Source organism: Ranitomeya imitator, chromosome 8 (genome assembly GCF_032444005.1).
Source record: "Ranitomeya imitator isolate aRanImi1 chromosome 8, aRanImi1.pri, whole genome shotgun sequence".
NCBI classification, from domain to species: domain Eukaryota; kingdom Metazoa; phylum Chordata; class Amphibia; order Anura; family Dendrobatidae; genus Ranitomeya; species Ranitomeya imitator.
This window is the reverse complement of record NC_091289.1, coordinates 48,751,937-48,766,454: the sequence shown is the minus strand read 5'-3', so window position 1 is coordinate 48,766,454 and position 14,518 is coordinate 48,751,937. Positions and strand designations below refer to the sequence as shown.

The window sequence follows — 14,518 nt, the reverse complement described above, 5'->3', positions numbered from 1 at the left end:
ATTTCCCACATGTCTACTTTACATCAGCACAATTTTGGAAACAAAATTTTTTTTTGTTAGGGAGTTATAAGGGTTAAAAGTTGACCAGCAATCCCCTTTTTCTTCCCATGTTCTCCCCCCCCTCCTTCCAGCCTCCCTCCACCCCCCCTTTTCCCTCTCCCCGCATCCCCGCTTTTCCCCCTTCCATTCCTGCCCAGTTAATTGTTAAAATCCAATAAAGATTATTTGGGAAAAAAAAAAAAAAAAGTTGACCAGCAATTTCTCATTTTTACAACACCATTTTTTTTTAGGAACCACATAACATTTGAAGTCATTTTGAGGGGTCTATATGATAGAAAATAATGAAGTGTGACACCATTCTAAAAACTACACCCCTCAAGGTTCTCAAAACCACATTCAAGAAGTTTATTAACCCTTTACGTGCTTCACAGGAACTGAAACAATGTGGAAGGAAAAAATGAACATTTAACTTTTTTTTGCAAACATCTTAATTCAGAACCATTTTTTTTATTTTCACAAGTGTAAAAACAGAAATGTAACCATAAATTTTGTTATGCAATTTCTCCTGAATACGCCAATACCCCATATGTGGGGGTAAACCACTGTTTGGGCGCACCGCAGAACTTAGAAGTGAAGGAGCGCCGTTTGACTTTTTCAATGCAGAATTGGCTGGAATTGAGATCGGACGCCATGTCACGTTTGGAGAGCCCCTGATGTGCCTAAACAGTAGAAACCCCCCACAAGTGACCCCATCTTGGAAACTAGACCCCTTAAGGAACTTATCTAGATGTGTGGTGAGCACTTTGAACCCCCATGTGCTTCACAGAAGTTTATAATGTAGAGACGTGAAAAAAAAAATCGCATTTTTTCTACAAAAATGATCTTTTTGCCCACAAATTTTTATTTTCACAAGGGTAACAGGAGAAATTAGACCACAAAAGTTGTTGTGCAATTTCTCCTGAGTACGCTGATACCCAATATGTGGGGGTAAACCACTGTTAGGGCGCACCGCAGAGCTTGGAAGAGAAGGAGTGCCGTTTTACTTTTTCAATGTAGAATTGGCTGGAATTGAGATCGGACGCCATGTCGCGTTTGGAGAGCCCCTGATGTGCCTAAACAGTGGAAATCCCCCACAAGTGACCCCATTTTGGAAACTAGACCCCCCATGGAACTTATCTAGATGTGTGGTGAGAACTTTGAATGCCCAAGTGCTTCATAGAAGTTTATAATGCAGAGTCGTGAAAATAAAAAAAAAATTTTTCACAAAAAAGATACTGTAGCCCCCAAGTTTTTATTTTCACAAGGGTAACAGGAGAAATTGGACCACTAAAGTTGTTGTCCAATTTATCCTGAGTATGCTGATGCCCCATATGTGGGGTAAACCACTGTTTGGGCGCACGGCAGAGCTCGGAAGGGAAGGAGCGCCGTTTTGGAATGCAGACTTAGATAGAATGGTCTGTGGGCGTTATGTTGCGTTTGCAGAGCCCCTGATGTACCTAAACAGTAGTAACCCCCCACAAGTGACCCCGTTTTGGAAACTAGACCCCCCCAAGGAACTTATATAGATGTGTGGTGAGAACTTTGAATGCCCAAGTGCTTCACAGAAGTTTATAATGCAGTCATAAAAAAAAAATATATATATTTTTCCACAAAAAGGATTTTGTAGCCCCCAAGTTTTTATTTTGACAAGGGTAACAAGAGAAATTGGACTCCAGAAGTTGTTGTCCAATTTATCCCGAGTACGCTGATGCGCACGGCAGAGCTCAGAAGGGAGGGAGCACCATTTGACTTTTTGAGCGCAAAATTGGCTATCGTGTTTGGAGACCCCCTGATGTACCTAAACAGTGGAAACCCCCAAATTCTAGCTCCGACCCTAACCCCAACACACCCCTAACCCTAATCCCAACCTGATCCATAATCCTAATCACTAACCCTAACGATAATCACAACCCTTACCCCAAAACAACCCTAATGTCAACCCTAATCAAAACCCTAAATCCAACACACCCCTAATCCTAATCTCAACCCTAACCTCAAACCTAACCCTAATCCCAATACACCCCTAATCACAACCCTAACCTTAACCCTAATCCCAAACCTAACCCTAATCCCAAGCGTAACCCTAATGCCAACCCTAACCCTAATACCAACCCGAATCCAAACCCTAACCCTAATCCAAACTCTAACCCTAACTTTAGCCCCAACCCTAGCCCTAACTTTAGCCCCAACCCTAACCCTAGCCCTAAGGCTACTTTAACACTTGCGTTGTTTGGCATCCGTCGCAATCCGTCGTTTTGGACAAGAAACGGATCCTGCAAATGTACCCGCAGGATGCGTTTTTTGCCCATAGACTTGTATTGCCGACGGATCGTGACGGATGGCCACACGTCGCGTCTGTCGTGCACTGGATCAGTGTTTTGGCGGACCGTCAGCACAAAAAAACGTTCAATGTAACGTTTTTTTGTACGTCGCATCCGCCATTTCTGACCGCGCATGCGTGGCCGTAACTCCGCCCCCTCCTCCCAGGACATAGATTGGGCAGCGGATGCGTTGAAAAACTACATCCGCTGCCCACGTTGTGCACAATTTTCACAACGTGCGTCGGTATGTCGGGCCGACGCATTGCGACGGCCCCGTACCGACGTAAGTGTGAAAGAAGCCTAACCCTAAATTTAGCCCCAACCCTAACTCTAAATTTAGCCCCAACCCTAACCCTAAATTTAGCCCCAACCCTAAATTTAGCCCTACCCCTAGCCCTAACACTAGCCCTAACCCTACCCCTAGCCCTAACCCTTACCCCTAGCCCTAACCCTAGCCCTAACCCTAATTTTAGCCCCAACTGCTCTTCTCCTGCCGGCCGGCAGATGGAGACCGATGGCGGGCGCACTGCGCATGCGCCCGCCATTTTCTTTTGCCGGCGGCCAGGAGGAGCAGCAGGAGGACCCAGGGACACAGGTGAGTATGGCAGGGTCCCCGAATCCCCCTATTTCTCTGTCCTCTGATGTGCGATCACATCAGAGGACAGAGAATTACACTTTGACTTTTTTTTTTTTTGCGGTCGCCGGTAAACAGTTAATTACCGGCGATCGCAAAACGGGGGTCGGTAAAACCGACCCCGATCATGCTCTTTGGGGTCTCGGCTACCCCCGGCAGCCGAGACCCCAAAGATTCTCGTGGGGCCGGCCGGCGGGCGCACTGCGCATGCGCCCGCCATTTTGAAGATGGCGGCGCCCACCGGGAGCCACGAGGAGCATCGGGGGAGATAGGTGAGTATTGGGGGGCTACCTAGGACCCCTTTTCTCTGTCCTCCGATGTGCGATCACATCGGAGGACAGAGAAATTAAAAAGAGATCGCGTTTTTTTTTTTTTTTTTGCGATCGCCAGTAAACGGTTAGTTACCGGCGATCGCAAATGCGGGGTGGGTTAAAAAAACCCCGAATCATGTTCTCTGGGGTCTCGGCTACCCCCGGCAGCCGAGACCCCGGAGAAAATCAGACTCTGGGGGGCGCTATTTACTTTTTCCACAGCGCCGTTAATTAACGGCGCTGTGGTTTAAGTACCCTTAGCGGCCGCCGTTAAAAGGTGTATCGGCGGTCGCTAAGGGGTTAAATCCGGTTAAAAGTAGGGGAAAAAAAATACACGTGTTCAAATCACCCCACCTTTTGTCTCCATTACAAATCAAACCTTATTTGGCATCACTGTGTTCGTAAAAGTCCGATCTATTAAAACAGAAAAATAAATGAATTCCATCAGTAAATGGTGTAACAAAAAAAGAAATTGAAACTCCAGAATTGCGGGTTTGTTTTGTTTTTGGCTGCTGCAACATTAAAATAAAATTCAATAAGAGTCTATCAAAAAATTGTATCTACCCCCAAATGGTATCAGTAAAATTGTCGGATCAGGGCACAAAAAAATAACCCCCCGTACAGCCCCATATGCCGAAAAATGAAAACATTACATGCCCCAGAAAATGGCAACAAAAGCAAAAAAATATTTTTCTCCTACGCCTCAATGGGGGACACAGGACCATGGGTGCTATGCTGCTGCCACTAGGAGGACACTAAATAATACAGAAAGAATAGCTCCTCCCCTGCAGTATACACCCTCCTGCTGGCTCTACGTGAACCAGTTCTTGCTTAGTGTCTGTAGGAGGCACTTGGGTCTGCTTTCAGACCCCACCGTTTTTTTTAATTTTTATTCTATTTTTCCCTTAACGGAGCGAATGGGGGCGACAGATCCTTTCTAGGTTCCGATCTCCCCCGAACCATCAACAGGTGAGAACGTGGAGCGTCCCTCCCCGTACCCTTTCCCGCACCGTTGGATGCCAGCCCTGAGCTCACTATACGGGCGACAGTTCCTTCGCGTTCCGATCTACCCCCTCCATAGCAGGCGACCACATGGAGTAGCCCTCCATCTACCTCTCCTGGAGCCAGGTGCATAGCCAGACATGATGTTTATGACGTCCGTGCAGCCCCCCACTGCATCACCACTGTTATAGCGGATGATGGAAGGCGGCAGAAGCTCTCCAACCCCTCCCTGACTATGGCGATGGTGGATTGAGCACCGGCCCACCGCATCTACCGTGAGTACACCTGCGGGGCCGAGGCGCTAGGAGGTCCTGGTCCCTGGGATAAAAGAGGTCTGCATATATCTTAAAGCCCGTGTGCGTGAGTCATGGTGGTCCGCAAAAATAGCGGCCGCGGCGCGCCAGGCCGCAACCGCAAGCTTAAAGCTTTTCTCTCGTCCAGGCCGGAACGTTGGCTCCGCCCACCGGCGGTTACCACCGCGCACTCTCTCTGGCGCGCTGCGTTCTGCGAGAAGCGCCTTCTCTTCCTGATCTCGGGGACCATCTTTGGACACCCACAGGGCTGATGCTGCAGATCTGCTCCAGCGTTCTGAATCACAGCTTCAGGGATTAGTGATTTCGGTGGACACATTGTGGACCTCCCCCGGGGACTCAAGACACAGGACCTGGGTAAGCTGCAGAAACCTAGCTTAAGAGGACCAAGCGGGCTCACAGAGTGTTCACCAATCATCCCAAATTTAAGGAAATCGTTGAATCTCATAGGATCTGTCCAGATAAACGCTTTACAGGGCAAACGCCCATGGAGTCAAAATATCTCTTTGCTCCTGATCTAAGAAAATATTGGTTACAGTCTCCTCTGGTAGATCATCCGGTATCGCGCCTAGCTACGAAATCTATTTTATCCTCTTCAGAGGGCGCCTCAATAAAAAACCCTACCGATCGTCAGATCGACAATATGGCTCGTTCAGCTTTTGAAGCCTCAACAGCTGCACTCTTTCCATCTTTTGCCGCTACGTGGGTGGCTAAGGCTATGACCCATTGGGCTGAGGTCTTGTCTTCAGCTGTTCTGGATACCAATCTTCCCCCCGAGGTAGCAGACCTTGCTACTCAGCCAGAGCTGGGGATTTCTAGTGACCGCGTCTCTGGATGCCGCTGACTGCGCTTCTCAAGCAGCAGCAAACGCCATCACCATTCGGAGGACCTTATGGCTCAGGGACTGGCGTGCGGATTCTGCTTCTAATAAGTCATTGACTTCTTTACCATATCAGAGCGGTAGCCTTTTTGGCGAAAAACTTGATCAATTAATTTCCAATGCCCCTGGGGGGGAAGAGTAAATTTCTCCCACAACAGAGACCCTTTCGGCCCTTTCGGAACCAGCAACAGCAGGCTCGGTCCCGACTTTTTTTTTTTTTTCATTCCAACTCAAATTAGTCCTCTACTTCCACATCTTCCGGACCCGGCCGGACACAACGTAGGGATAGAGGTCCCCAAACCTCTTACAAGCCTTCCCCTTCATGAAGAGGCAGGCCTAGGCAGTCAGGATCCAGGGGGTCCAGACCGGGCAGATCTCCCACACAATGACTGACTCCCTGTGGTATCCGAGGGACACACTCAAAGTAGGCGGTCGCCTGCTTTCCTTCAGCGACGCGTGGCTCTCGGTCGTTCACGACGAATGAGTGTGCGACCTAGTGTACTCCGGATACAATATAGAATTCTCCTCTCTTCCACCAAATCGCTTTTTCCTGTCTTCTCCTCCCAGGGAAAAGGCATCAGAGTTCTTCCAGGCCATAAGCTCTCTAAAAGAAGATTGGGTTATTATGCCGGTCCCTCAAAGCAAAAGGTTTCGAGGTTTTTATTCAAACCTGTTCATTGTTCCAAAGAAGGACGGTACAGTACAGCCCATACTGGACCTAAAACTGCTAAATAAGTTCGTCAGGGTACGACGGTTCCGAATGGAATCGCTTCGTTCTGTTATCGCCTCCATGGAAAAAGGCGAGTTCCTGGCATCTATATAGACATCCAGGACGTGTACCTCCACATTCCAATTTTCCCTTCTCACCAGAGGTTCGCAGTTCAGGAACAACATTTCCAATTCGTTGCTTTGCCATTCGGCCTCGCCACCGCTCCCAGGGTATTCACCAACGTCATGGCGGCCGCCGTGGCCATCCTTCACACCCGAGGCATGGTGGTGCTACCATATCTAGACGATATCCTCATCAAAAGCCCCTCTTTCTATGCCTGCAAGGAGGCTGTGAATATCACAGTAGATTCTCTTTCTCGCCTGGGTTGGAAGATAAACTTCAAAAAATCTTCCCCAGTACCTGCTCAGCGAATTTCCTTTCTAGGAATGATACTGGACTCGTCCCAGGGGTTGGTGCTTCTTCCCCCGGAAAAGATCTTGGCCTTACAGCGGGAAGCTCAGAAGCTCTCTCAACCTCGAACTCACTCTCTGCGCTTCAGTATGAGAGTCCTCGGCAGGATGGTAGCAGCCTTGGAGGTGGTTCCATTTGCCCAATTACACCTCCGTCCCTTACAGCATGCCCTCCTGGCTGTTTGGGACAGGAACCCGTTCTCCCTCGACCGTCGGTTCTTCCTTCCCCACTGAGTCAGATATTCTCTCAGGTGGTGGACATTAAAGTCCTCCCTGAATCAAGGGAAGTCTTTTCTCCCAGTACATTGGCTAGTTGTGACAACAGATGCCAGTCTTCTAGGCTGGGGAGCGGTGTTCTTACATCACACTGCTCAGGGCCGCTGGTTACTTCAGGAATCACACCTTCCGGTCAACATCTTAGAAATTTGGGCAATCGGGTTAGCTCTTCTCCAATTCCATCCCTTCCTGGCGGGTCGTCTCGTCAGGATTTAGTCCGAAAATGCCACTGCAGTGGCATGCATCAACCGACAAGGGGGAACCCACAGCATGGCAGCCATGAGCGAGGTAGGATACATTCTCAGTTGTGTCAAGGAAAACCGCTCAATGATTTCTGCGGTTCACATCCCGGGAGTGGACAATTGGGAGGCAGATTTCCTCAGTCGTCAAGGCCTTGACTCTGGGGAGTGGTCTCTCCATCTGGAGATCTTCCACCAGATCTGCTGTCGTTGGGGAACCCCGGACGTGGATCTCATGGCCTCCCGGCTAAATTCCAAGGTTCCCGACTTCATAGCTCGGTCCTACGATCCAGCAGCAATCAGGGCAAATGCACTCGTACTCCCGTGGCATCATTTTCGGCTTCCGTACATATTTCCCCCGCTCCCCTTACTGCTGATAGTCATCAAGAAGATCAGAGCGGTGGGAGTACCGGTAATCTTGATTGCGCCAGATTGGCCATGCTGGGCGTGGTACGCGGAACTAGTTCAACTAGTCGCCGATGTTCCCTGGCGATTACCGAATCGCGCAGACCTGCTATCACAGGGTCCCATTTACCACCAGAACTCCGAGGCCCTGTGTTTGACGGCATGGCTGTTGAATCCTGGGTTCTAACCCAGGCAGGTTTCTCTCCGGAAGTCATCTCTACCATGATAAGTGCTAGAAAGCCTACGTCTATGCGCATTTATCATCACACTTGGAAATCCATCTTTTCCTGGTGCAACGACAGAGGACGTTCTCCTCTTGAATTTTCCATTCCTTCCATCCTCGAATTTTTACAAACGGGTTTGGACTTAGGTCTCGCTCTTAGTTCTCTCAGGGGGCAGATTTCAGCCCTGTCCGTTCTGTTCCAACGCAGGATTGCCAACAGATTACAAGTGAAGACGTTCATTCAGGGAGTCTCCCTTAGGGTGCCGCCCTATAAGATGCCGTTGGAACCATGGGACCTTAATCTGGTCCTCGGAGTCTTGCAAGAAGCTCCTTTCGAACCTCTACAGGAGGTTTCCTTGTCCTTTCTTTCATGGAAGGTTGCCTTCCTGGTTGCGGTCACGTCCATTAGACGAGTCTCGGAGCTGGCGGCTCTGTCTTGTCAAGTTCCGTTCCTGAATTTTCATCAGGATAAGGTGGTTCTCAGAACATACACGTCCTTTTTGCCAGAAGTTGTCTCATCCTTTCATCTCAATCAGGAGATTCTTACCGTCTCTCTGTTCGGCTCCAGTACATTGCATCGAGAAGGTCCTCCACACACTGGATTTAGTGAGAGCTCTCAAGAGATACGTCTCGCAGACTGCGTCCTTCCGCAGGTCAGATGCCCTGTTTGTGCTTCCGGAAGGGCCAAAGAAGGGGTTTCCCGCTTCCAAGGCAACAATAGCAAAATGGATTCGTTCAACTATTCAGGAGTCCTACCAAGTCAGAGGTCATTCTGTCCCAGCAGGGATTAAGGCTCATTTCTCTTGGTCAGTGGGTGTGTCTTGGGCTATCCGGCACCAAGCTTCGGCAGCACAAGTTTGCAGAGCTGCGACCTGGTCCAGTCTGCATACGGTTACAAAACATTACCATATTAATTCTCAGGGCTCTGCAGATGCGACTGTTGGCAGACGAATTTTGCAGGCGGCTGTGCCGCATCTGTAACCTGTGGGTACAAGGAGCAATTACAGTTGATTGTTCCCCACCGAGGGACTGCTTTAGGACGTCCCATGGTCCTGTGTCCCCCAATGAGGCGTAGGAGAAACAGGGATTTTTGTGTACTCACCGTAAAATCCTTTTCTCCGAGCCAATCATTGGGGGACACAGCACCCACCCTGTTAGCCTAACGGCTTTGGTTTTCTGTGTTGGCTTGGTTTTGACAGTTCATCCTGGTTAAATGTTAAGCTCTTACTGCTTTGTTACCGAACTGGTTCACTTGGAGCCAGCAGGATGGTGTATACTGCAGGGGAGGAGCTATTCTTTCTGTATTACTTAGTGTCCTCCTTGTGGCAGCAGCATAACACCCATGGTCTTGTGCCCCCCAATGATTGGTGCGGACAAAAGGATTTTACGGTGAGTACACACAAATTCCTGTTTTCATACAAATTTTCAAATCTTTTCACCAGTTAAATAATTTAAAAAAAGAAAATACATGTTTGGTATCTGTGTACTTGTACTGACCTGGTGAATCATATTGCCAAGTCAGTTTTACCATATAGTGAACATGGTAAATAAAAAAAATCAGTTGTGACCTTTTTTTGCAATTTCAACGCACTTGGAATTTCTTTTCTCCACTTTCCAGTAGAACGAATGGTGTCGTTCAAAAGTTCAACTCGTTCTGCAATAATCAAGTGCTCCTATGGCCATATTGATGGAAAAATAAAATGGTTATGGCTCTTGGAAGTAGGAGAAAAAAAAACAAAAACTGAAAACGGCAATGGCGTGAAAGGATTAAGGATCGGATTCCTCTAAGGAATTTTTCAACTTGAGTTGCTTTTAAAATAATTGACCAAAGTGTCTGTCTTCTGTAAATGTTGGGTTTAGGCTTGACCAAACTGATACTTTGCAGGGTATCCGTATTGAGCTGAAGGAACCCTTGGCACTGAAGGAAATTCCAATAGACTGGACGGTTAATGATGTAGTGGAGTACATAAAGTCCACAGATTGTGCTCATCTTGCACAACTCTTTCAAGAACAGGTAAGGCTGACCTACTAGTTAGAGGATTACTGTAAGGATACTTTTTAGACAGGCGGGTGCAATTTACACCTATTTTATGACCGCAACACCCTGACTTTTTTGCTGATTATCAGAAGCAGGAAAGCACCATGAAGGTGCAGACAGATGGACGTCGTTCTCGTGCAAGGATCGCATTGCACGGTCTGGCCTTCGGGTCTCTGGATCCTAGAGTGATGTATTTCTATGCGGCTGTCACTCTCGGGTGAGGATAGCCGACGGCCAGTCCGAGCATTGCGATGCGGTCCACGCACGAGACATTTGTCAGTAGAGCTGTCACCTCCCGCAGTATGTAGGAACAGTGTTGGGTGTGTGTTATGAACACATCTGAAAGCCTCCATAGTTATAAAGAAGCAGTGTATAATTCATTTATGTTTTTAGTTAATAGCTCATGACTGTACACACACTAATTATATATGGAAATACAATAAAGTGATATATTTGTAGCATTTATCTTATCTGTCCTTGACATTTAATTTTCTGGGTGACTACGACTTAGAGATTAACAAGGATTTTTAATATTACCATATTAATTTGTAAGGAAGTTACTGTAGGTATTGATCCAATAGCACAGCATATCTGCTGTTTTCCCAGCAGTACCAACCATGTATTGGACAATCATGTTAATCCTTCATGGAGGGAGACACGTTATCCCAGTTAAAGCTCATGCACAAGACCATACTTTGTCTGAGTGCTATCCGTAAAAAACACACTGGGCGTTGTTATTCAATGAGGCAGTGCAGATGACCGTTTTGTTTGGTTTTTTTTTTTTTTTTTTTTTTTATATATAATTTTTTTTCACTAACCAAATCTGCATGTGAAAAAAAATTTCCTCTGTAAATTGGATGAGACTTGCCCATTCAGTTTTATGTGTGGAAAAACATGAGATGACACAGTACAGCATCCGATTATTATGGATACATTGCAACTCCGTAACATATGAAGCTGCAAATGGTCCTGTAAATTATGCAAATCTGCTGCTGTGAAAAATGGATTGCATATGGACTGCACAGGGATGACAAGTAAAAAAAAAAAAAAAAATCATGCCACATTTCTGGTTGACTTTTTTTTTTTCTTCATACCCCAACTCTTCGCTTCTGCAAAGAGCGGGCGCCTTCCCCAGGTGGGGAAGCCAATAAGGCACATGGACAAGTGACGACCAGGCTGGGACATTCTACTTTTGCGTATACTCACTTTTTTAAGGCAATATACAAACAGGCCGAAATGCATATATACACTGATGAGCTCTCAGCCGCAGCGCCACTGATCAAATGATGGTTACTAACATTAGTGCGCATGGAAAATATCAAATCAAGAATGAAATTCCTCTTTGGTAGCAAGAGGACTACAACTCTAGTGCCAAGTATTGGAAGTAGCGATCCTAAAAGTCAATATCTACTCTTTAACGAGCCTTACAATATTGAGATTCTGGATTTGACTTTTATCCCAAGTCGTATGGCAAGGCTCGTTAAAGAATCTATATTGACTATTAGGATCGCTGCTTCCAATAGGAGGCACTAGAGTTCTAGTCCTCTTGCTACCAAAGAGGTATTTCATCCTTGATTTTATATTTTCCATGCCCAGTAATGTTAGTAACAAAGTCAAGGATGAAATTCCTCTTTGGTACCAAGAGGACTAGAACTCTAGTACCACCTATTGGAAGCATCTATCCTAAAAGTCAATAGCAACACTTTAACAAGCCTTGCCATATGACTTAGGATAAAAGTAAAACCAGAATGTCAATATTGTAAGGCTCGTTAAAGAGTCGATATTGACTTTTAGGATCCCTGCTTCCAATAGGTTTTGCTACCGTTCTAGTTCTCCAGCTCTCTGAAGAGACAATATTTAATTTCCCAGAGGGTCGAGTGTTCGTGGCGTAGAAGTCTCCTCACTCTGACATGCCAGGCTTGGCTTGACACTCTTCCCAAAGAGAAACGTTGCCCCTTACACCTCTTTGCTGTGACAATCTGGCCATAGTAACTTTTTTTTTTTTTCTCTCTTCTGTTTTGCATCTAGGAAATAGACGGAAAGGCACTCTTGTTGCTCAATCTTCCTGCTGTTCAAGACTGTATGGATCTCAAGCCTGCCACGGCTATTAGGCTCTGCTACCACATTGAACGAGTGAAGCTGGCTTTCTACCAAAGCTTGCCTAGATAGAGTGGAAGAGTGGACATACATTTTTGGTCTGGCGCAGCCCTTACGTTCTGTGCGAGCCTTAAGTGAATTGCACTTTTTATAGATATGTCACTTGTTTACAAGTCCTCGCGCTTTCTCCGTCCTAGGGTTGGGAATATGATGAAATTGCTACCGCTTTTACCTTTGGGTATAGGTGTGGTCACTACACCTGCCATTACCATGGGTTATTGGGCCCGTGATCTGCAATGCAGTACAGCAAGCTGGGTGACATGTTGTAATAAGTGATGAAGGTACCCGATAACCCGCCATGATTTTTCCTCTATTGATTTAGACTCTTATAAACCGTGATTGTTAATATTTGTTAAAGGGACAATGTTAATATTTAGATCTGAAAATATCCTTCAGATGCTTAGTTGAGCTCCTTTCGATGTTAACTTTGCACAAAGTTATCAATTTTACTTGTATTTTTTTTGTATATACATTTGCGTCTGTCATAAACATGTATATTACTGAATTTATATACAAAGATGTCAGTTTTTTTACATTATTGACTCTAAGCAGCAGCTTAGTCAGTCTGGAACTGAATCCTTTTTTTCATCTTTCCATAAGGAAAATACTTGAATAAAGTATAGCGTCACTTTTTTTTAATATATATAATTAAAAAAAATATATATATATTATAAAATATGTGTGTTGAGATTCACACATCAGTGTTTCACAGCCTGACTACGGACCGCGTTGCATGGACTGGCCGTGGGTCTGCCTAGCCCAAACCTGGCATCCTCATATATGCCAATGGGGTCGGGTCGGGAGACATTCAGCCGGCCTGTGTGTCATGGCCCTTACAGGAGGAGGGGGGTGGATATTATTTAGGACAGTCATCAGAGTGTATACTGACTACAAAAAAATAGCGCTCAACACTGTTTAATGCACAATTAGTTATATGTAATACTTTTTTACACCTGCGGAGGCACTGTAGCAGGTGCTGTTGCTTTCCATCTTTCTACACAATATACAAATGAGTTATGAAGAGTCTCCATCTAAAATATTAGGGTACATTCACATATAGCAGAAATACTGCAGATTTATAATCCATAGTCTAATATTTGTTTATCCAAGTGGATAACATTTTAAAGAATCACAAGTTCAAGTTTAAGTTTCACAGAATTTCATGTCTTTTTGAGGATTTGTAGAAGACGACAGGCCTCTGTAATTGTGCATATTTGGAGGTTCTGGACGGGGCTGTTCATCAATGGCATTTTAGTTTTCTCTACATCAAACTTCAGGAGGCCTTGAGCTTTCAAGAAAAGTCTAGACAAGTGGCACACGTGTGCTCTCATTCCACTTGGCAAAACCCTGTATTCAGCCTGGACTGCCCCAATCTCTCCAGGATTAGGAGAAAGGTTCCTGTTGGGACCGAAACATCGCCTTCTGAGCTCCTTTTCTCTACAAACGGTGTGCTGCCTCCAATTTTTCTGTATTTTTACAATTGAGGTTTGGTATTTTGCCTGGGGGGCTCTGTACCCAGACTCTTTCTCTGTGCTGCTCTAATTTTCTTCTTCATATCTCTATCCATATCTATAATTTTTTTTATTTTTTTTGCTACTGAGCCATTACTGTGTACAGTATTTTACCTATTCTAAATCTTTTTTAAGCATTTGCCAAGCAGTCTAGCTATAATTTATAACAGTTAATATAGTTAAAAAAAAAAAAAAGGCAAATGTTAGCGACATACAGTTCTGTAGATCAGAAGAACATTGCCACGTTCTTACGTCGTGTTTTGTTGTATCCTCTGCATTTTTTGCATTGTTGAAATATATTCATTCAACTTCCCCAATTTATTCCTCTAAACCACAAAAGGACCAGGGTGGAGGTTACACATTTATTTATTAAATGAATACGCTGTAAAAGATAGAAGTCGACCTTCTACAGTTACTGTTTTTGTAGCATAAAATGTCTTGGTTTCATACGATTTATGATTTAATTTTTTTCTATATATATTTGGAATGTTTTACCTGTTTAATATGATGTACAGACTCTAACACAACGAATCAAACTTGATATCTTGAATCACTGTTTTTAATAAATTTGTACTATTTTAACATGAACCGTTCTTGTGCTTCATTAATATGAGCGGCCTATTTGAAAACTAATTTTGTTGTGTTTAGCTTCAGTTTATTTTTTGTCTAAGCTTCTTTGCAGCTTGAATGCACAAGTCGCACAGCCAAAGACCACTGAGTGTCCCTTCTACACCGCAACATCATGCGAAGTCACCAAATGTTACTCGTACAATTGATTGTCATTGTTTGCAACTTGCTTGTTGTCGGTACTTTATGTATCACAATGCGTCCCCCTTCACTTGCTCTATGCTGTAATGTAGTAGTAGCATAGAGCAATCTTTGGTCATAGGGCCTGTGCCATGATTAAGGTCACTGTGTAGCCCCCTTCTTAATGTCAATGGCATATCTTCCAATTATCTTTTCGAAGTAGCAATTCTAAAAAGTCAGCAATA

General features: G+C 45.2%; 1 protein-coding gene across 1 annotated transcript in view; it reads left to right on the top strand.

Annotated features, from left to right (window-relative positions):
• Positions 1-14,103, top strand: part of LOC138647684 (scm-like with four MBT domains protein 1) — a 150,643-nt gene extending 136,540 nt beyond the window's left edge. Inside the window, exons 20-21 of the mRNA XM_069736878.1 lie at positions 9,706-9,834; positions 11,887-14,103. Of these exons, the coding sequence (XP_069592979.1) occupies positions 9,706-9,834; positions 11,887-12,027 (270 nt within the window). The 3' untranslated portion in view covers positions 12,028-14,103. The remainder of the gene's footprint in view (positions 1-9,705; positions 9,835-11,886) is intronic.
• Positions 14,104-14,518: the final 415 nt, after the last annotated feature.